Source organism: Macrobrachium rosenbergii, chromosome 18 (assembly GCF_040412425.1).
Source record: "Macrobrachium rosenbergii isolate ZJJX-2024 chromosome 18, ASM4041242v1, whole genome shotgun sequence".
Classification (NCBI taxonomy): Eukaryota; Metazoa; Arthropoda; class Malacostraca; order Decapoda; family Palaemonidae; genus Macrobrachium; species Macrobrachium rosenbergii.
Genome location: NC_089758.1, coordinates 12,272,133 through 12,294,793, shown reverse-complemented (window position 1 = coordinate 12,294,793; position 22,661 = coordinate 12,272,133). Strand labels below are relative to the sequence as shown.

At 36.2% G+C, this 22,661-nt stretch overlaps 1 protein-coding gene across 1 annotated transcript in view; it reads right to left on the bottom strand.

Moving 5' to 3' along the window:
- LOC136847945 (uncharacterized) overlaps window positions 1-22,661 on the bottom strand; it is a 313,292-nt gene that overhangs the window by 18,362 nt on the left and 272,269 nt on the right. Inside the window, 14 exon segments of the mRNA XM_067119965.1 lie at window positions 1,176-2,705; window positions 2,948-3,175; window positions 7,611-7,820; window positions 8,986-9,177; window positions 9,327-9,560; window positions 9,782-10,153; window positions 10,477-10,674; window positions 13,553-13,625; window positions 14,512-14,636; window positions 15,960-16,178; window positions 16,398-16,596; window positions 17,179-17,330; window positions 19,128-19,331; window positions 19,890-22,661. Of these exon segments, the coding sequence (XP_066976066.1) occupies window positions 1,176-2,705; window positions 2,948-3,175; window positions 7,611-7,820; window positions 8,986-9,177; window positions 9,327-9,560; window positions 9,782-10,153; window positions 10,477-10,674; window positions 13,553-13,625; window positions 14,512-14,636; window positions 15,960-16,178; window positions 16,398-16,596; window positions 17,179-17,330; window positions 19,128-19,331; window positions 19,890-22,661 (6,708 nt within the window).

Below are 22,661 nucleotides of genomic sequence, written 5' to 3'. Positions count from 1 at the left end.
TCTGTATTGTGTAGATTTTAATGTATTCTATTTTTATTTTGTTCTATTTCAGATTGAGATGCCATGTTTGTGTTGCATAGGCAGTCCCCGGTTTATGATGGGGGTTCCGTTTTTATGCTGCGTCATAAACCGAAAATCGTTGTAAACCGAAAAATCGTCGAAAATCGTAAAAAATCCTAAGAAAACCTTACTTTTAATGCTTTGGGTGTATTGAAAACGATGTAAACTGCATTGTTATTGAGTTTTTCATAAAATAAATGCGAAATTTCAATTACTCTGCTGTTTTGGAGCCATATTTCTTCCGTCGGATTGGCGTACAAAGCATCGTAACCCTGGAACATGCATTGTAAACCGGGAAATAATTTCTGATGAACATATTTGAAAAGCGTCATAACCTTGGAACGTCGTAAGCTGGACCCGTCGTAAACCGGGGACTGCCTGTATTCTGCATTCCTAATTTCCCTATCTTGGGGTTTAGTTTTTCCTTAATTTGGAATAAAAAAAATGCTGCATAAGCCTACATCCAAACTTTCAAAATCTTAAAATACACCAGCTGTAGTCCCATCCATTTGCACACACTCGGATACTGTTGGCATATAAAATTTCTCCTGAAATATGGCTAAGCAGTTTATACCATATATGTTACTTGATAATCAGTTCAAGCTTTTCAGTTTGCTGGTATGTCAACTTCAGAATAAGCTTATCAAGTATTAAAATCAATTGACAAGAAGAAATATCAAAGTAATATTAAAATAAATGAATTGAAAAAACTACATTACTAAAGCCACAAAATATCAAAGTAATATTAAAATAAATGAATTGAAAAAAACTACATTACTAAAGCCACATTACTTCCTTGCACTGAAAGTCATATGTGTGCTGGGCACAAACTAAAAGAAAGCCAACAACAAGTGGATATGATGTGAACCTATTTTTTTTTTTTTTCCCCAAAACTTTGCTAGTCAAAATTGAAATGTGTCTTTGAGGCCAGAGTGTCTTCAACACCGGGAAATATGGTAAAGTGTTGTTTTATAAATTTATTTTAATTAAAAATGTAACATTTCACATTTTATTTCAATCACCACATTAACTGTCAGTAAAAAAGCAATTTAAAATAGATACAAAGCTGTTCACACATTTCTGTTCAACTGTAAATAAAAAATTAATGAACTCACCTGGAGTACAAAGCACGTAGGGGTCACCATGGCTGCCAGGATTACATGAACATATAGTACGATGACTAACAGTTCTGCAGAGTGCTCCAGGGGCACAAGGAGATAATTTGCATGGATCCACACATTGACCTTCTGAACATGTTTCATAAGATGCACAATCTTTTTCCGAATTGCAGCCTGGTAATATGGATGGTGTTGCTATACATGCTTTCATAGGATCACCAGTAAACCCAGGGGCACACTGACATATTATAGTGGCTAAAGGACCACTCAGCACATTACATGTTGCCTGATGACCACATGGATTTTTATCACATAGATTTTCACATTTACCATCCATGCATCCTTCTCCAGAGCCACAGTCAAGATCAGATGTGCAACTAGGTTTAGGCTCAGGGGTTTTAGGCAGACAAATACCACCTTCTAATATAAGGCCTTTTGAACAGGTACACTCTGGATGATGGTTGGTTACACTACATGTCTGAGTTACACTACAAGGGTTGTTTACTTTGCAAGGATCAACACACTTTCCATTTAAACAAGCATGTGTAGATGGGCAACTTTTATCTTCTGAGCATCCTACTGTTGTACATGAGACATATGGGTCCCCTGAGTAACCTGGTTGACATTTACACTCTGTGGTGTGTTTTGATGCAAAACACTGAGCACCAGGACCACAAGACCTGGATAATGAACATGCTTCAATGCACTGATTGTTGAAACACACACTGTCACCATGGCATTGTGAATCTTCTCTACAGTCTACTGGAGAACAAGTATTAAATCCATCACCTTTGTATCCAGATGGACAAGTACAAATGGGACGATGATTGATTGGTCGACATTCAGCATTTAAACCACATGGATTATTAGTACAAGGGTTTTGGCATTTTCCATTAAAGCATGCTTCGAATATAGGACAATCTACATCATATTTACAACTTGGTTCATGAGTATCAATTTCTTGACATTCTTCGTAAGCACTGCCTGTATAACTTGGGGGACATTCACAGACAACAGTCCTTTGTTGACTTACATCTATTACGCGACACAAAGCTTTGTTTCCGCATGGCTTGAGGTGTAAACACAAATCTTTACAAATTCCTTCTACACATGCCAAGTTCGGGTTACAGTCAAAATCTGACTGGCACTGTGGTGTTGGAGCAGGTAAACAAGCAGTATATGGATCACCATAGTATCCTGGAGTACAGGTGCAGGTGGTGATGTGTTGTTGTACATCACACAAAGCACCTGACCCACATGGTGAATTTATCACACATGGATTAACACAGGAACCTCTGAAGCAAGCCTCATCATTTGCACACTCATTTGAGGATGCACATCCAATTGGTTCACATGAAGCTGTTGGGTTGCCTGTGTATCCTGGGCGACATGAACAAGTTGCATTGTGATTAACAGACACACAAGTGGCAAGTGGGGCACAGGGACGGACTGTGGTGCATGGATCACGGCAGTTTCCGTTGTAGCACTTTTCAGTGTAGGGACAATCAAAGTCTGTTTCACATCCACCTATGAAGTGACAGATTTTCAGGAAGAAAAAGGAGATGCTACTATCATAAACATTCCTTAAATTTCATCAATGAGTAGATGTTAAGGCAATACTTGTTTCAGGAAGTGAATTCTTATTGAGGGTTATAAAGAAATGTCCTAAGGAAATTATTAATTCACCGGAAAAAATGATAGCAAACCAAGATATTACTCATTACTTTGTAAAGTACAGTACAACAAGGTTGATGACAAAAGAATCTTACTTGGATGGCAAGCTTGTTGGGGATTGCCAGTGGTAGTGGGTGGACAGGAGCACAGAGGGCGATGATCATGCACCTTACATAAGGCTGTTATTGGACAGGCATCTCGGCATGGATGAATGCATCTATTACCTTGGCACCAGTGATCAGGGCCACAGTCATTATTAGATTGGCAGCCCTGTCCAGTACCACCAATGGTCCAATTTGCACCAATCACTCCTGGCCCCAATGCTAAACATACACACAAACCCATTTTGTTAGTAATAATAGTAGCACGCTTCTTGTGTGGCATATGGTGTTTAAAAGGACAGCCAGATCAAATGGTATAAGATGTACTTCTATGATTGGTTTCAGGTTACAGTATATGTTAAAAAACACTTAGTCTGCAATACGTATATAATTGCACTGAAAAATGCCTAGCTGTCCACTTAAGCCACCACATGCAGAAAAATGAGAAATTATTAATGATTTTGTTGGTTGTAAGTGGTTGATAACTGACAAGAGACAAGTTCAAGCATTTTGTTATAAAGCTATGAGTAAGGTTAATACTAATAAAATGCAATACAATAAATAAAGTTATTTTTCAAAAGCTGACTGAAAAGCCTAAATGCCATATCTGATTTTGAAACACAACCTTTTCATCTCTTGTTGAAACTGATCACATTTAATAAATGGAAGCAGCAGGAAACTGCAACATTTTTCAGTAAATCATCTTCTCTTATCCACTTGCATTACTAAGAAGCAATTTTTAAATAAAAAACAACTATTTTCTTAGCGTGGGGATATTTTTTTTTTAATTCTGATCTCATTACTTTATGCAACATTAACCCTAACACAAATATGAGGCATGAATTCAAAGAATTATTTTCATGTTTAAAAATGCACAAAATAATTTGTCCATCTAGCACATCAGACAGTCATTGCATAGGAACTGCAAATGGTATGAAAATATGCCTCATGTTTGTAGTATGAAAAATGGAAATGAAAATTAATCTCTTATAAATCATTACAACTAGATCATTTCTCTTGGTTCTTCATGAACATTTAATCATGAAGTACCTCATTTATGTTGCCATATTCCTAAAGATTTTACCAGTTCCAAGAAAATAATTGTTTCCATTTAAAAATCTTTCGTTGGAAGGGAAAACAAATTAAAGTGCACTGACTTACAGAGGCATTATACCGTACATAGTAAGGCCCATTGCAAAATGGTAATATGAGCGGCCCCCTTTTAGGTGGGTCACTGCTATTCTTAAACCATTCTGATTTGAACATGGTGATGCAATACTGTGCCATCAGACTAGTCATGTCAGAATGTAAATCAATCAAATATTCAGATGCAGACAACAAGATTAAGACACCAGGAGATGTTTGAAAAAGATGCTGAATAATAAATATAACTGAAAATTACGACATACATGAAAAAAAATCCTGAAAAAATGAGGAAATACACATATGATTGTAAGTTAAGTGTGAGTTATGAGTGTGAAAAAAGGTGTTTCTGCATGTCATTTCAGTAGTAAAAATTGGATTTCTTTGGCCAGATATTAGTACAGATCTTAATACTAGTAATTAATACTTCAAACTTCAAACTGGTTTCCTTATGGACGTGTCAAGTAGTACCACAACTTTACTAAGGAAGAATACTGATGGTACCAACTTATAGCATCTCGTAAACCAGCATGCAGATATACTAAAATGATTATATTTTAAAGATTTGTTCATAAAGAAACCATTTTCATTAAGGAGTAACTTAAAAAATAATCTTGACTGGTATCATGACAATGTGACTTGAGAGAGAAATAAAGTATACACGGAAACATGTTTTATCTTTAGAACTTCTCTTAGAAATATTAAGTGAAACATGACTAGAATTGATTGTATCTAGGATAAAGGTCTTTTAAAAGCCTAACTTAACTTACTCTCTAGATTTTGGTAAAAAACTAAATTTCTTGAACCATTCTTATAAAAACTTTGTTTGAAAAACACCACACAATGACTAGAATCCATTTTTTTTTTTTAAAGCATTTTAGGGCTTTCAAATATGTACTTGATTTGCCACAACACATTACTCATAAGTAACACAAATTCACAGTCTTTGAGTATGCCAGATACTTCAGTCTTTTATTTAAGACAAAGACGGGTGGCAGTAGTCCTGTACATCTTACTGATCCCTGGGTCCCTAGTGCATGTGCATGACAAGAAAGGGGAATAAAAAATTGAAAGGCCAACTCATCAAATAGAATTAAATAAGGCTTGAAGGAGCCAATTACAAATACAGCTCATAAGTTGTAATTGAAAAGTCAAAAATAAAAAATGTAAAAAATACCAATGTATTACAGTACCATTAATTCAAAAAAATTATAATAATTAATAAAATCCATTCACTAACACTACTGTCATGCAAAAAGAAAAGCAAATCAAGGCAATAAAAAAAAGGTATAGACTTTTTCCTCAAGATACTATCCTAAAAAACTAATTTAATACTTGGGTTTATACCAGGCATTTAGCGGTGCCAAACAACCTTCATGAGCTTTTGCCCTAAGGGTGTACGCAGGTACTTAGTTTTTTTTTTTTTTTTTTTTTTTTTGACTTGTAATAGCAGTAGAGTACCTACTCCTATAGCTGGTTCATTTAAGGTAGACTCTTGGGCCTACGAGATGTTTGTTTGGCAGCCTCTGATTGGCTGGTACCGGGAGGTAGGCGGCTGGCTCACTGTCTAACTTGCAGTATGTTTATATTTCTTCATTTATCTCACGTTTTGCACAAGATAGGAACGTTTTGGTCATACCATAGGATTCGGTATTAATTGTACAACTAAATCAAGATTTCCTGATGCAGTATCAATAAGATAAAGCACAAAGGAATTACAATGAGTTAAAGTGAAGAGAGAAGCATTTAACTCTTTATACCTGTTTTTACTTATCAGATTTTGCATCATTCATGTGATCAAGATAAAATGAAACTTGTGTTTTCATACAATAAATAAACCCTGAATATGCTGGTGCTTTCAGATTTTAGATGCGTATGATATGTGAAGAGAAAATGAAGAATGTGTCTTATTATGTTGCATCCGTTCTTGACTCAGTTTGGCAGTAGTGCCAAGAGACAGGGATCTGCAAACAGTGAGAGCTTTGAGGCACTGTTGACAGTTACCAATTAGTGATATGAGAAGTTTGCAGTTTCGACAATATTTACTGTATTGTTGTCATTACATTATCTGTAAATAAATGCATAGAATTCCCGTTATGACTGTCAAACCTTTTCACTCAATATCATACATGTCCGTATGTCTGGACATATCTCATAAGAAAAAATTAATAATCAGATGGATGTATCTGGATGTGTTGGCTTCAGTTTATTGTATGAAAACTCTAAGTTTTATTTCATCTTGATCACATGAATGATGCAAAATCCGTTGATGAGTAAAGACAGTTATAAAGAATTAAATGCTTCTCTCTTCACTTTTACTAGTTGTAATTCTGTTGTGTTTTATCTTATTGATATCAGGAAATCATGATTTAGTTGTACAATTAATACCGAATCCTATGGTATGACCAAAACTTCCCTATCTTGTGCAGAACGTGAGATAAATGAAGAAATATAAACATATTGCTAGATTTCTGAGCTACAGACGTAAAAATGAGACAGTAAGTGAGCCGCCTACTTCCCAGTACCAGCCAATCAGAGGCCGCCAAACAAATGTCTCGTAGGCCCAAGAATCTACCTTAAGTGAACCAGCTATAGTGAAGCTCAGGGGATGGAAGACTCATTCTCATCCCCTTAACCTGTCTCAAATTCCCATTATGGTACCCCTTGAGATGTAGACTTTCAGGGTTTATTCACCTCTAAGGTTAACATATTGGTAAATGATGAGTTCTTTTCCAGGGGTACCTTATGAACTTAAAAACACAAAAATCTTAATTTATTGTCATTAAAAAGGTTCCTGCCTTATGTTTATGACTTCTAACTTCTCTTAGAGCCATGGGTTCATCTGTTAATCTTAATCCCAGGGCCTCCCAGATAGAATTTTAAAGTTGATATTAGCCAATAATGTGGTATTAAGCGGCTCAGTCCTCCCTAAATTATGATATACAGTAGAATAATTATTTCTTCCTACAAACTTGTTACTCATAACAAAAGGTTCCCACCTTCTAGCCCTCCAGAGGGCAGATAGCTACTGAGGACCCAGAGAATTGTATTTGAGTATGCAGGACTACTGCGGCTCTTGTTTATTAAAAAAAAAAAAAAAAGGCTGAAATGTCTGGATATTGAAAGGCCATGAATGTTGACTAACTGGTAATGGGTGTGTAGAAATAATAATTTTGTTTTTAATAAATTAAGTTTTTTCCTTTTAAGACTAGGTTTTATTGTGGTTTTCACTGATATACTGAAGGTCTAATGCTACAGAATTCTGGATTAAACAAGAAAAATTTTTAAAACTTCAATTTATGCTAAAGAATTCACTACACAGAGTTGTTAAAGCTCCCAAGTGTTGTGTAATTCCATCATAACAATGACATAAAAAATGAATTTACTGAATGTTTCCATATTTTATACAAGAGTGAAATATAATTGAGAACTGTATTTTCTTAACCAATCTGTCAGAAATCTAATGACTAATATCACAAGCATATCTGCTCTTCACAGGTTACATAACACTCACATGGTCTGCAATCAGTCTTTGGATCCCCGCTGTATCCTTCTGGGCAGCGACATACTGGCCTGTGTTCTCTTGTATAACAAAAAGCATTGCGAGCACATGGGTCATCAAGGATACAAGGGTTAATGCATCTTTGATTCACACATGACTCAGAATCACTGCAGTCATCATCTGTAGAACATTCTGGCTTTGGCATTTCTTGGAGAGGAGGCACTAAAAAGGAAAAGAAATATAAAATTACGGTGTTCATTTAACATGGAACCAAAGGTCAATTTAATATGAATACAGTGGACCCCCGCCTATTCATGGGTCTGGATTCGCAGCTTCACCTATTTGCGGATTTTTCTGTGAAATGTATACACACATTATTTGCAGAAAATTCGCCTATTCACGGTATATTTTAGGCAGCAGAGATGGACTAACCCCAATTTACCCACAAATAGGAAGTGCAGAAACATTAGAAAAAGTATCGATTTTTGGAATTAGGGTTTTAATCGTAACAGAAGATTTGAGATTATCCTAACATGGCTTAGGATTGACCATACCCATTTCACTCATAGCTATATTTTGGAGGAAGCCAGTGCCCCAGTTTGTGTTCACTATGGTGATCAGCTATCTGTTGAACACATGCTGGTGCGCTGTCCTAAATTTAATTGCCTTAGGGCAAAGTACTTACTAAGTGGGAAGACTATTTTAGAAATTTTAAATGATGACGTTGAGGTAGCTAACCTTATGGGTTACCTGAAAGAATCTGGTTATTTGAATGAGATATGATTTTCGTATATTTAATAAAGATTTTAATCATATTTATTTTATATACTAAGTACTGTATATATTTTGAATATAAAAGTTTAATATATATTAATTTATGTTCATATTTTAACACTGAATTTTACTAGTATGTCATCATTCACCTATTCATTATCAATCATATCATTTTAATTTATATATTTCACTTTCATTATGGCACTGGATAATCCTGATGGGTTCCTGGCACTTGGTCTTCAAGGCCTAAATTTCATAATCAATCAATCATAGAGAAATATTCACTCATTACTGTATTTTCACATAATTTTCATGACTAAATGCATTTCTTGTGATAAAACTATTAAAATACTCAGGTATAAGCATTTTTAAGAGGCGGTTTTTGGTGTTTAAACTTATCAAAATAGGCAGTTATAAGCATTTTTAGAGGGTGTCAAGTATTTGTGGATTTTAGCCATTCGCAGGGGGTTGTGGTATGCATCCCCCACGAATACCGGGGGTCGATTGTAGCCACATATTTAATATATTTAAAAGGTAGCCAAGCTGTATGATAAATGTAATACAGTATAGCAAAACTAAAATATTTACATTTTTAAAACAAAACAGCACTTACTTTTTTTGCATTCTACATAAGGGTCACCTGTGTAGGATGGAGCACATTCACAGAATCTGTTGTGGTTTTGTGCAGAACAAATGGCATTTAAGCCACAAGGTTGCTTCCTACACAGAGGAATACATGTTCCCTCATCACAATACTCGTGACCATTACAGTCAGTGTCATGTTGACACCGTGGTTCAACTACTCCTGTAAACAACCATGGTATGACATAGCATTATGTTTCTGTTAAGCAATTTGAGTCAATTCTACATGCAACATCAATCTCAGGAATGTTATAAGGCACAAATGAATAATCAATCCCTAATTTGATTCCCTTGTATGACGTAGTGCATTACCTGGAGTTATGCATATTCCATCCTTGACCAAAATCTGATTTGGAGGGCATTCACAAACCATTGTTCTTAAAGGTATGCCATCAACTACACGACACTCTTGGGACGGAAGGCATGGTGAACTTATTGCACAAGGATTTTGACACACAGCATTGATGCAGGCCTGCTGTGATGGGCAGTCAGGGTCTTGACGACATTCTGGTTCCACTGGAGGCTCTGTTACTGGTGGTTCTTGAACTGAGAAACCAAAGTGTGTTACTTCTGTAGTTTTATCCTTGAGATCCAATAGGCATTTGTATCGCCATTATATGGTGCTGGATTAATTATGGCAAACTTTACATGGGCTAATAGGTGTGAAAGATTCATGTTATTAAGTTCCAAATCAATAATTTTGCACCCTAAAAGCAGCTAATGTAAAAAAATCTCAAATTGTTGAAGAAATAACATGTACCACTTACCTTGGAAACACCGTATAAATGCATTGCCAGTAAGATGTGGAGGACATATACACATGCCAAAGTGGTTGGCAGCTTTGCATTCTGCCTGTTCTCCACAAGTTGATGTTTCACAAACAGGAACACAAACACGGTTAAGCCGGTCGCAAGCTTTGTCATCAGCACAGTCATCATTGGAAACACATCCTACTGTAACACAGGCAACACTTGGATTTCCCTGCATCCCTGGTGGGCAGTAGCACTGTGCTCTGTGAAGGACTGCTCGACACTCTGCATTCAGGCCACAAGCAGGTCCACTGTAAGAACACGGGTCGACACAATTCTGGTTGATGCACGTCTTGTCGTTGGGGCACTCTTCATCCTTCATACATTCGGCTGTGAGAGTTTCAAAATTATTATTTGGGCTTACCTTTCATTGAATTAGTCTATCTATAGGCAGGGGGTTAGCAGTATATCCAGAAGCAGAGGGTTAGATGCTGCGAAGCGAGTTAGTACCTCTCCATGATGACCACTTCACTTCTATACCATCATATCCGACTTCTTACGCATTATGCGTTGTTTCTCCAAAAACTTCCATAATGAAAGTTTCCTTGAGTCACGATCTTGTGATTATAGGTATCTGCAAGGAGATTCCAACCCATCACCAACCTAACATGCAGGTTTACAGTTCTAGTAAAATTATATGTAAGTCTACTCACGTTTGAAGCATTCAACCTGTGGGTTGCCAGCCCAACCATCAGGGCAGTAACAGACAGGACGGTGTTGCTGGGTTCGGCATAAGGCATTGCGGCCACATGGATCTTCAACCAAGCAAGGATCAACACAGATTTGATTGATACAAGCTTGATTAGTGGGACACTGAGGATCTTCGCGACACTGTGGCTCAACTTGAGGAACTGTTCAGGGGTAAATAGTTTCTTAATAAAATTCATAATTGCATTTCTTAAAATAAGGGTCTATCCTGGTCAAGGTGTTGTCTGATTATCAAGAAAAAGAGGTCATAGCTGCATTTTTGTCCAGCTGCACAATTTACTAGACAGGGCATATCTTTTCTGACTTACCTTCAAGGTAACTACTTTGGAAATGGTCTAGTGAAAAGACAAATGCTGTATTTCCCAGTGAGTAATTCACAATGAATTACAGGGAATAGAGAATACATATAATAATAACTTTTCAATTCCAGAGATGCATTTAATTGCCTTTTCAAGCCCCACCTGAACATACCAAGCAATTCGATATACTGTAAAGGCTGTGCGTCAAACAGTTATGGTTTTAATTATGGAAAAAAAGGAGCAGCAACATCTCAGGCCATACCATCTCTATCTGCACTGTACAGTCAACTACCCACCTTTTTCCAGTTTAATAATCATTAGCAAAATCTTCTGTCTTCTTAGCTGAGAGCTTTTTATTACCTGGGAGTGGTATGCTGTACTGTACTGTATATCTTTTATTTTAATCTGAGTGAGAAAACTACTAACAAAATGGTTCAGCTAACATCCAGTTTCATAATTTTTTTCTACCTAAATTACTGGTGCTTTCTCCTGCTTAAATACAGTATAATTAGAAAATTCTTAGGCAGGGTGAAGATCCCCAACTGCTTTATTAAACTATATGGTAGTTACTTTAATGTCACACAATTATATATAAGGAAATATGAAATACAGTATGGTATAAGGAGTTTTATCTTTGGATATGCAATTACATCAACTATTTATACCTAGAAAAAATAATGTTTACCAATAAACATGTCAGATTCTCTGACCTATATTAACAGATTAAGATTAGAGAGTGAACTGACAAAAGTAAGCAGCAAATAACAGCAACTTTGAAATGGTAAAGAGACCTAACATATTATTTCCACTCTTTCCTACCTGGTTTACACCCAACTGATGGTTGGCCAGTGGTGCCCTCTGGGCAAATGCAGTAAGGCTGGTGTTGGTAGGGTTTGCAAACAGCACTATCAGGGCAAGGGTTGGCAGCAAAGCATGGATTTTGGCAACGTGAGTCCAAACACTTGTCAATTTTAAAACAATCGATGTCTATTTCACACTTCCGTGCTGGGCGTGGGGCAGCTATAGGATTAGTGGGGTTAGGTCACTTTGTTAGTTACAGCTACAGCAGTGCTAAGTTTACAGCAGAATTCCTAAGTAGTGGTAGTGATGCTATGACTGTAAGGTTTAGTTATATGTACACTGTTTTCAATCACCCTTACAATTCACTATGATTGTACACAAGGGAGAAAATTTTATGCAGTATAAGTACTTACTGTACTTCAGAATTACATTGAAATAACCATCAACATTTAAAAAATCAAAGGAATGGAACTAGGCTGAGCACACAGATAGTTACAGACCAATGATTCTGCCACCACTACTAAGAAAACTTAAGAGGAGTGTGATTAGCATTTGAGCTTGAAAAAGTTGGAATAGCCTAAACTACATGGAACTATATTGTGGGAATGGGGTATTATTTGCTCATATATATATACAGTATATATATATATATATATATATATATATATATATATATATATATATATATATATATATATATAACATATAATATATAATATACAATGAACAAGGTACCTTAAACGTGCAATTTGAAAAAACTTTTATATAAAAAATTCAAAACACCAACATAACCTGAATCATTAAATGTGCTTCCCACAATATAAAATGTACATTATGATGCCATGCTGAGTGATATGTAAAAGGCAATGCATCAACATGGTGGATATGTGCAGCCACATATCAAAACAAACTGCAGTTCTTAATTTCTACATAAAAAGCAGCATGTAAGTTTGGATTTAGAGGCATTTACAAATTGTATTTGATGTTTTCTGTCTGTCAGTATAAATCCAGTACCCCATTTACATTTTAGAAAAAGCATTCACAATGACAGCTTATTACCCTTTAAGAAACTACTGCAAAGCAGTAGTATCTCAATTTCCACTTTTGAGGTATTTCCTAATAATAATACATGTAAAGTACTATATAATGAATTAAAACATTAAAATAATTTCTCTGTATACAATACTGTATCATACAAATTGTTGTAATGTTGAAATTTTTAAATTCTATACTGACGATTATGAAAAAGCAATTCTAAAAATAGTATTATCTTTTATTATTTTTTTTTTATTAAAAATCCAAATACTGTATAAATATAAAAAAGACCAATGCCTCTCCAACATTTGTCCATTTGATAAGGCAGTTGCTGAAATTCACTGCAGACAGAAATTACATTAGTAGCTAGTTACTCTTAAGCATGCGATATTTTTCCATGGCATGCAGTGCTTGGTTCTCAATGCTAATTTCTACATGATATTACTCAAACAAACAATCCTGGGTTAAATATTTCATACAGAATCATTGTAATACAAAACATTACAAGTCAGTTCTTTTAAGAAACAAAATGAAGCAGAGGTCTTCCTTCTGTTTCACAAGTTTTTTTCATCATACGTGCATCACCATGCCCTTTATGTTAATAAAGATTAATAGGACCTTGGGGAAATTCTGTTACCAACTTTTGTGCATTCAATATAGAGTTCATGTATGCCTGGGAAAAATAGCTCAACTATAAATAATGAAATTCATAGCTTACCTTTTCAAACAAATTAGCTATGATATAAAATCAAAACAAATAAAAGTTTTAAAATTGCAAAGGGCATACACTCATAAATAAGAGCCATAGAAGCTGAGTACATTCTAAATACATAACATATATTTTACGGTAATATTTCTGAGCTAGGAGGATATTATGTTTACTTACTTGGATAACAGTTGATATGGGGCTTCCCAGTGTATCCTGGTGGACAAGAACACTCTGGGCGACGATTTATTACCTAGACAAAAAAAAATGAATAGATCCTTTATTGGACAGCTTTATTTTCTCACCTGCATGGCCTGAATATAGAAACTAACTGTAAAAATAACAGCAGTATGTTCAAACAATCAATTTGAGTAACCATTGGAAAATAAGACAAAAAATATCAAAATAATTTAGCAAAGTAATACTGTATGGTCATCAAAAAGTGAGAGTGGCAAAGATACTAAATTATAAGTACTGTACAGCAACTTTCAAGAGGTAGAATAAAATATAGTAGAAACCTTGCAAACGAATAGAAAAGGAAAGATGGAGAAAGTCAGCAATGTGTAATAAATTCACTAGCTCAGTGTTGAAGATGTTGTTGTAACTAGTCTGAGATAAATCAGTCATATAAATATCTATTTAACTCAAGCTGCATTCTCTACAAAACATGAGATTTTCAAAATGGCATAAAAATCTTTTTCTTAAAATTCCTCATGAAGATATACATTTGCACTTGAAGAAATCACAACATAACTTTCAAACTAAGCCACAGTCTATGTATGTATTAGTAATAATATTTTGTGAGTGAGCTTTTTTTTAGGATTGCAGTGCAAGGAACATCCTTGTCCTGGAAAGCATTTGGATCCAAGCATGTTTCTGAGGCTGACTGGTCCAACCTGTCAAATGTATGATGTTTTTGGTGCTCAAGCCTATTAAGTTTTGGAATTACCTTCTTGCTGTGACTTTTCTTAACTATTAAAGTTCTTCATAACTATTACAGTCCTCCATCCTTTGTAAGGACAGTTTGTTAATTCTTTTGGGATCAAGCTCCACTCTTTTTCCTGGACTTTATAAAGGTGCTGGGTCATCCAACCCAAGAATTTCTAATCACAAAAATAATATTTCCCTGTTACTCTTACCTGACACTCTGCATTGGGAGCACAAGGATTTAGCACTGCACAAGGATCAAGGCACTGCCTGTTCCGGCAGACCTCTGTTGGACCACACTCATCATCTGTGGTGCAGCCTGGTGGTTCAGTTGGACCTAGTGGTGTAAAAGGTGGATATTAGCCACCTAGCTATGTCTATGCAGTCTTTGGCATTTAATTTATGCATATGTTAACACTTATGACTGGAATAGTAATGGCTTTCACTACTTTTGAATAAGGTACTTTCATACATTAGTACTCTACTGCCATGAAAATTTAAAAATACAAGAAATAACTTTTTTGTTTTTTTCTCCATGACAAACAAGACTTATAACAATTAAAACAGAACATCATTTATGATTTCATAACAAAGAAAATACAAAAAGAATGATAACTTTGCAATTAACAATAAAATATACTGTGCATTATTAACAATAACATTTTAAAAAGAAGGGTAACTGTGGTTGGGTGCAGTATAATTTTGTGCAGTATTCTAAAAATGGCTAGCTTGTGAAATCAGTACTTATGTGGAACAATCTAACAGAAAATATGCAAATTATTATGTGAAATGTTCTCTATACATAAGTAATTAGTTTATTATAAATACTGTATTCCACTTTTTGCACCAAAGGATGTAGATTGGCAATGTTCCACCCAAGCACTAATACAGACATCCAAAAAGAACCCCTGACAGTACTAGGCAGTGCATAATTTTCGATTATTGCACCAATGACAGAACAAAGAACAATTTTAGGAAATAATGCAATAAGGTACTGCTGGTTCCATATACAGTAACTGGCTTTGCTTAGTTTCATATAGCTAACAACTGTGTTAAACAAACTTGATCAATTCTTCTACTGTAATAAATATATTAAAACAAAATATGGCAGAAAATGCTTCTGGAATTTCAGTATTCTGTAAGCTGTAAGTCTGTAGGAGTTATCCTGTAAGTTCTGGAATTACACAAAATTATGATTAATAACAGTGAGTAGCAAATGCAGGATGTAAATATACCATACTGCTAGAGTTGTCATCAAAGAAAAATCATGATACTTGCATAAAAAACTGATTCCATTTTTGTGAAGTCAGACTGACATAACAACTTGGTATAACTGTACACCAATTTATCTTGGGTAAAGGCTTCTCAAAAAGGGTTAATACCATACTGTACTGGTGTATGGCTAACTTACTCTAACAACATAACTTATACACAAGTATCAGCATAATTCTTTTATGAATTCATCAATGTCTTTCTCGGATAAGGAACTAAGGAAAATTTAATTATAACTAAGCTATTATTGTTAATACTTTTAAGAATTACTGTACTGTAGTATGTTTCACAAACATAAGCTTTATAAAATTTTGATTTCTAAATATATCTGCTAACAATTATGCTGTAAAGATCCCATGCCTCTCCATCTAGAATGATAATATCTTACGTGGGGTACATTCGACATATGCATTGCCCAAAAATCCGGGAAGGCATTCGCAGGTCATAGTCCTGAATGGTAGAGTGTCAATAACACTGCATTTGGCATTTACTCCACAAGGGTTGATGATCAAGCATGGATCATCACAGCGGCCATCAAAACATGCTAACTTGCTTGGACAATCACCATCTGACTGACACTCTTTAAAAGCTGGTTCTCCCACAGGTTCTGTAAGATGGAAATAAAAAAATGGTACATGTCTTACAGCAAACCAGAGCTACACATATAATTGCCTACAAACTATCCTTCATAGATCTTACCAAAGTTATAACAACATTCAGAATGTTAAGTATGGCCCACCAGTGGTGAAAAATTGTTCACCAATTTAATGAACCTTCTGAGTACTTCTGCATGAGCGTAAAATAACAACAATAATAAATCACTCACTCAAGGTACATTCTACATATGGATCCCCTTCATAGTCAGGAGGGCATGAGCATTGGGGCCTGTGATTGACAACACGGCATTCTGCATTTGGGCCACAATTGCAAGGATCTTGACATTGTTGCTGGATGCAAGCTAACCATGATGGACATTCAGGATCTGATGTGCATTCTGGCCTTTCACAACGTACATACGGATCACCCTGTTAATGAGAAAAAATTATTGATCTTTTTGTGGTAAAACTGGAATACTGTACCTGTTGTGATTAACATAATTTCAAAGCATTGTCAGAAAAAATTTAATTTTTTCATTATTTTACTTTAGCCACATTAATTTATTCCAATTACTGTATGCTAAAAGTGGCCATATCACACTTAGTTCACTGATCTATTTTTATGTACCGTATTTTGAGCATACACTGAGGTCCTGAAATGAAGTAACATTTCAAGTAAAGCAAGAAAATAAGAATGTTTTCACCAATGATATGATTACTTATAAGGCTGTGCTTGAACATTAAAAACAATTAAACATGAGCTGTATAAGCCTAATAAATAAATTATAGCCAAGCACTGCACTATATAGTAATTTTATTAATGATTAATCACCAATGGCCATTATTGTCTTCACAGTGCATGGATAAGGTCAGTCACTCTGCAACATATGCAGAATTCTCAAAGATGTATCTTTCATATTATGTAAAAATTCATGTGTGCTAAAATATTTCCAAATTATGGATAATACAAAATCAGTAATCTTCAATCTTCAGTAATATGTATCTCCTTACCAAGAATCGCTCTGGGCAGTAGCATTGTGCTCGTTGATTGACAACGCGGCATTCTGCATTCACACCACAGTCTTCAAACTTGCATGGGTCTTCACAATCGTTGTTTATACAGGCATGAACTGTAGGGCAGTCTGAGTTTGCTCGACACCCAGCTTTAATAATGAAAGTTAGAAGAGTCATCAATAAAAAACCACGGAAATGCTTCAAACACTTAGCAAGTAAATGCAGTCCTCGTAAAAAGGTTTTCTCACCATATCAGGAGTCTGTTAAGATTGTTATGAAAGAGTATTATGAAGGACTGTTATCAAAGAGTATTGTAATGATTATTAATGAGAGCTTCTTTAACAGTACAGCAATACACCAGGGCTAGCACTAACATTAAATATACGTTATTTAATGGTTAAACAAATTATTGAATTAGTTAAACTAAATATTATATGTACCTACTAATTAGTAGCATAATGGTTTTTGAAAAATTATTTATCACTTCAGTATAATTTCATTAGATTAATATGTAAAGGAAAGAATGATATTCTAAGAGATTGCAATAATCAAATCCAAGAGCGCTTGGCATAAACATTCAAAGTAACCCATAAGGGGTTTAGAATTTGCCAAATTCACCTTTTGCCATGGTTGCCGTGCAGTGTTAATGATATTTCAATTTGCTGATAGTAAAAAAATTATCACTGGTTCTAGTAGTACAATGTAATTAGATTTCCAATTCTGTGAACTAGAGTACAGTAATTTAGAAACTTGAACTGTGAACCACATATATATACTAATGGAACTTGTATATGATTTTTCCACGTGAGGTATGTTGGTTCCAAAAACTGCAAGTTTAGCACCATTAAATCTTGATCAAAATTCTTATTGTATGAAAGGACTAATCAACCAGAATTAGCAATAAATGGCAACAACAAACCACGACTAATGAATACAAAATGCTGTTTACTTTGCAATATATTTTCATAAATAATTATATAATTGCATAACATATTTTACTGTATGGAATGGGATGTAATATTCTTATCACACTATAATGGACATATACATTTAAAAAAAAACAAAAGCATGTAATAGTATGGTTAACTATCACTAATAACTAATTTGTACAGTATATTAAGGAGTCTGAGACTAATGATGAGCTATGGCATTAATAAGATCACTGTTTGCACAGGATGTATTAGTAGGTTTCATGAAAAACTTGTACAGTATCACTTACTCTTAACATTAAGCAAAGTTCCATTTTCATCTAAATCTTGATTAACCAGTCAAAAAGAACCAATTTTTTTTTGTTACGACTTAAATACTCTCATGTATTTTCTAGATCATTAACTACATGCTATGAAGAGAAAAAAATATTAACAATACTGAATCTGAGAGAGAGAGAGCTACATGAAGAATGAAAAGTGGCTATAAGGTTGATATTGCAATGCTGTTTTGCTATACAAATTTGTGAGATTTACAGCATAAGTTTCTGATATGAGGTAAGCAATGGTTGTGTGTATTTCATAAATTAGCAGCAGTTTTGAGCTTTTCATTCTAAAAATGAGAAAGTGAATGATGAAAGAAGAAAATAGAGGTTGATAATGTGAGATGCAAAACATGCAAGAAGGCTACAGTGGAGATTTGACTTTGATGAAAATAAAGACATCAAGCTCTGAAACAAATTACTTTATATTTGTCTTTTGTGAGTTTCTTTCCTGTGCTAGCTGTTGACTGTAACAGAAATTCTTGTCAGAAGATTTCATCCTCAACATATAAAATCTTTTAAAAATAACAGTCACTGTGAGATCCTTCTCAAAATGACAAAAATCTATACTGTAATGAATCAAAATCTGTTATTCAGTTAAATACCATTGAATTAAGTGTTACAGCCAATCTAAATGAGGGAAAGAATTAATGAGATAGTAAAAGACAATGGATAAAATTGTCTGCTCTCATCTTACCAACAATACACTGGATGTTGGGATTTCCAACAAAACCATCGGGGCAGGAACAGACTGCACGATGCCTTGTCACATGACACTCGGCATTTGGTGCACAATTGTCATAGAGTGCACAAGGATTCTGACACTGCTGCTGGATGCAGGCCAAAGCATCACTACATTCATCATCCACAAGGCATTCAGGCTGAGGGGTAATGACTTCAACTGAGGGAAGGAAAAAATGAATTAGTTTCTGAAATATAACAGGAGTGATGTATCACAGCTAAAGTGATAAAGGAAGAAAGTAGCGGTATAGGGAGCAGAGGAAGCTATTGGAAACTGCATATTCAAAGCATATAATATACTGTACAGCAGTCATATGAAACTGTAATTTCTTTTACGATAAGCAGAAACAATTATGCTCAGAAATAATTATGCTAAAACAAGATGAACACTATGTATACAAGATTTATTTACACTAATACAAAGGGAAGAAGTAGAATAAGAAAACTAACACTTTTCATGTGCAATGATGCAAGATTTAAAAATGATGCAGATAGTTTAGATGCAATTTATATATGCTGGACAATGCAGCATGTACGATGCAGGCTTCATGATGCAAAAAACAATTATGCAGAACTGGGAAAATGCAATCTTTGAAAATAAAGCATATCCTAAATCAATCACTGACAGGCACAAAGGAAAACATGCATCGTGCTCTGACATGCGTAAACCAGAAATAAAGAAAAAGTACAAAGAATAAGGCCACATTAACATTCTTACTGATGCACTGAAGATAGGGGTCGCCTGTTAACCCTTGGGGACATGAACAGATGGGACGGTGCCTGATGGCATCACAGAGGGCTGTAGGGGCACATGGGTTGGCTACTACACACGGATTCCGACAGTTTCCACTGAAGCACGCTTGATCATAAGGGCAATCATCATTCACAGTACACTGCGGCCTCAGGACAGTAGGTACTTGGGTTGGGGCAGGTGTTGTTGGTGGAAGACACTGAATATAGGGATTGCCAGAATATCCTGGGTTACAAATACAAACAGGAGTGTGCATTGTTACTGTACACTCAGCATTTTGACCACACACATCTCGATAAGTGCAAGGGTCAAGGCACCTTTGGTCGAAACAAGCTAATTGGAATGGACAGTCATTGTCAACAATACATTCTGGGCGAGGTGTTAATGGTGTAGGTGGTGTTGTAGGAGGCTCTGGTCTTTGACAAGAAACATATGGGTTGCCTATATATCCTGGTGGGCAGTTACACTGTGGTCGATGATTTTCTGCACTACAAACTGCCAGTGGAGCACATGGATTACTTGTAAGACAAACATCTCTGCATACATTACTGATGCACACTTGTGTAGTGAAACAGTCAGGATCTATCACACATTCGGGACGAGCCGTTATAGGTTTTATGGGTTTACAAACAGCTTCATGTAATTCACTATAACACTCTGAGTTGGTATCACATGGTAGAAGGCTGCAGACCTTAACACACAAATGATTAAGGCATTTTTCATCAAAAGCACACTGCCCACTTAACTGGCATCCAGCAGGAAGTGGAGCTTCTGTAATAGGTGGAGGAGGTCTTGTAAGGGGGGGCTCTTTGACAGATGGAGGCTGGGTCTCAACAACAGGAGGTAGCCTTGCTGTTGTAGCTCCCTCAACAGGAACAATTGGATGGCTGATAACTGTTGTGGATCCACTGATAGGTGGGGCTGGTGTTAAAATTTCATCTATCATAAGAGCTGTACATTTATTCTGTGGATTTCCTGTAGTACCAGGTGGACATAAACACACAGGTCTGTGATCAAGTGTCTTGCATTCTGCATTTTCACCACATATACCAAGGGCGCAGACATCATAACACAGGAGGTTTATACAGGAGTTATCTACATCACAATCATCATTGTTTTCACAAGCAATCTGAATTAGTGGTATTATTACAGGTGGTGGAGGCAGTGGTGGTGACTCTGTTGAAGGTATGACAGGCATTTCTACTTCAGGTGGTGGTACAGTAGATGGTGGTGGCGATACAGGTCTCAGAGGCTCATCAGGAGGTAAAGTTGGATCTTCTCCTAGAGGAGGAGGAGGTAGAGTAGATTCTATGACAGCAATAGCAGAACACTTTAATGTTGGGTTTCCTGTAGTTCCTGGTGGGCATACACATATTGGTCTGTGGCCTGTTGTTTGACAATCTGCATTTTCCCCACATAACCCAGGGTGACACATATCAAGGCACAATCTATTCACACACGAAAGATCAAACTCACATTCTTCTGAACTCTTGCATCCTACAGGATTAGGTGGGGGCATTGGTGGGGGTGGAGGTCTTACAGTAGGAGGTTCAGTTGGTCTGGGTTTTGGAAAATCTGCCTCTGGAGGTGGAACAGTTGATGGAGGAGGAGATACAGGCCTGATAGGGCTGTCTGGTGGCAATGACACAATTTCCTTCTCAGGTGTTTGAACAGTTGTTTGTTCAATAAGTAAAGCTTGACAACCAACAGTTGGGTTTCCCGTTGTTCCAGGAGGGCACGTACAAACTGGTCGGTGATTACTGATTTTACAATCAGCATCCTCCCCACAGATTCCAATAACACATGCATCATAGCACACATGATTCAAGCATGAGTTATCAACTGGGCATTCATCATTATTTTTACAAGCTATGACAATTGGAGGAATTATTGGAGTAGCAGGCGGTGGTCGCACTGGAGGTTCTGGAGGTCTTGAGGTAGTTTCTTCAACCAATGGGGGAGGTTGGACTGATGTAGGCCCAACACCTGGCACAATTGGTTGACCTGGAGGTGAAGGGGTACTTCCTGCTATGGGTGATAATGGAGTTGGTTTTTCAGTAACTAGAGAAGTACAATGAATAGTTGGGTTGCCAGTAGTTCCTGGAGGACAAACACATGCTGGTCGATGTCCAACTGTCTGACAATTAGCATTTTCACCACATAAGCCAGGATAACACACATCAAAACAGAGCCGGTTTACACATGTATTGTCATATGGACATTCATCATTACTCTCACAGCCAACAGGTAGTGGTGGGGGTGTAGGCACTGGAGGTGGCAATGGTGGTAATGGTAATTTTGGTTTTGGAGGAACTTCTGACACAAGAGGAGGAGGGCGAGCTGATGTAGTACCTTCAATCGGTTTTACTGGCTGATCTGGAGGAAGGGGTACGAGTTCTCCAATTGGCTTCACCGTTTCAGGTTTTACTGTGGAAACTGCGTGGCATTTAACTTGAGGATTTCCTGTGGTTCCAGGTGGGCATATGCATACTGGTCTATGGTTAGAAGTCTGACAGTTGGCATCCTCACCACATATTCCTAAACTGCATGAATCATAACATAACTTATTCAAACATGAATTATCCGTGTCACACTCATCGTTATTTTCACATGCAATAGGTATAGATGGAACTAGTGGTGGTGGAGGTGGTCTAATTACTGGAGGCTCAGGTGGCCGTGGTGTTGGGTGTTCTGTGAGAGGAGGAGGTCCAGGTGTTGTAGTTCCTGAGATAGGTCTAA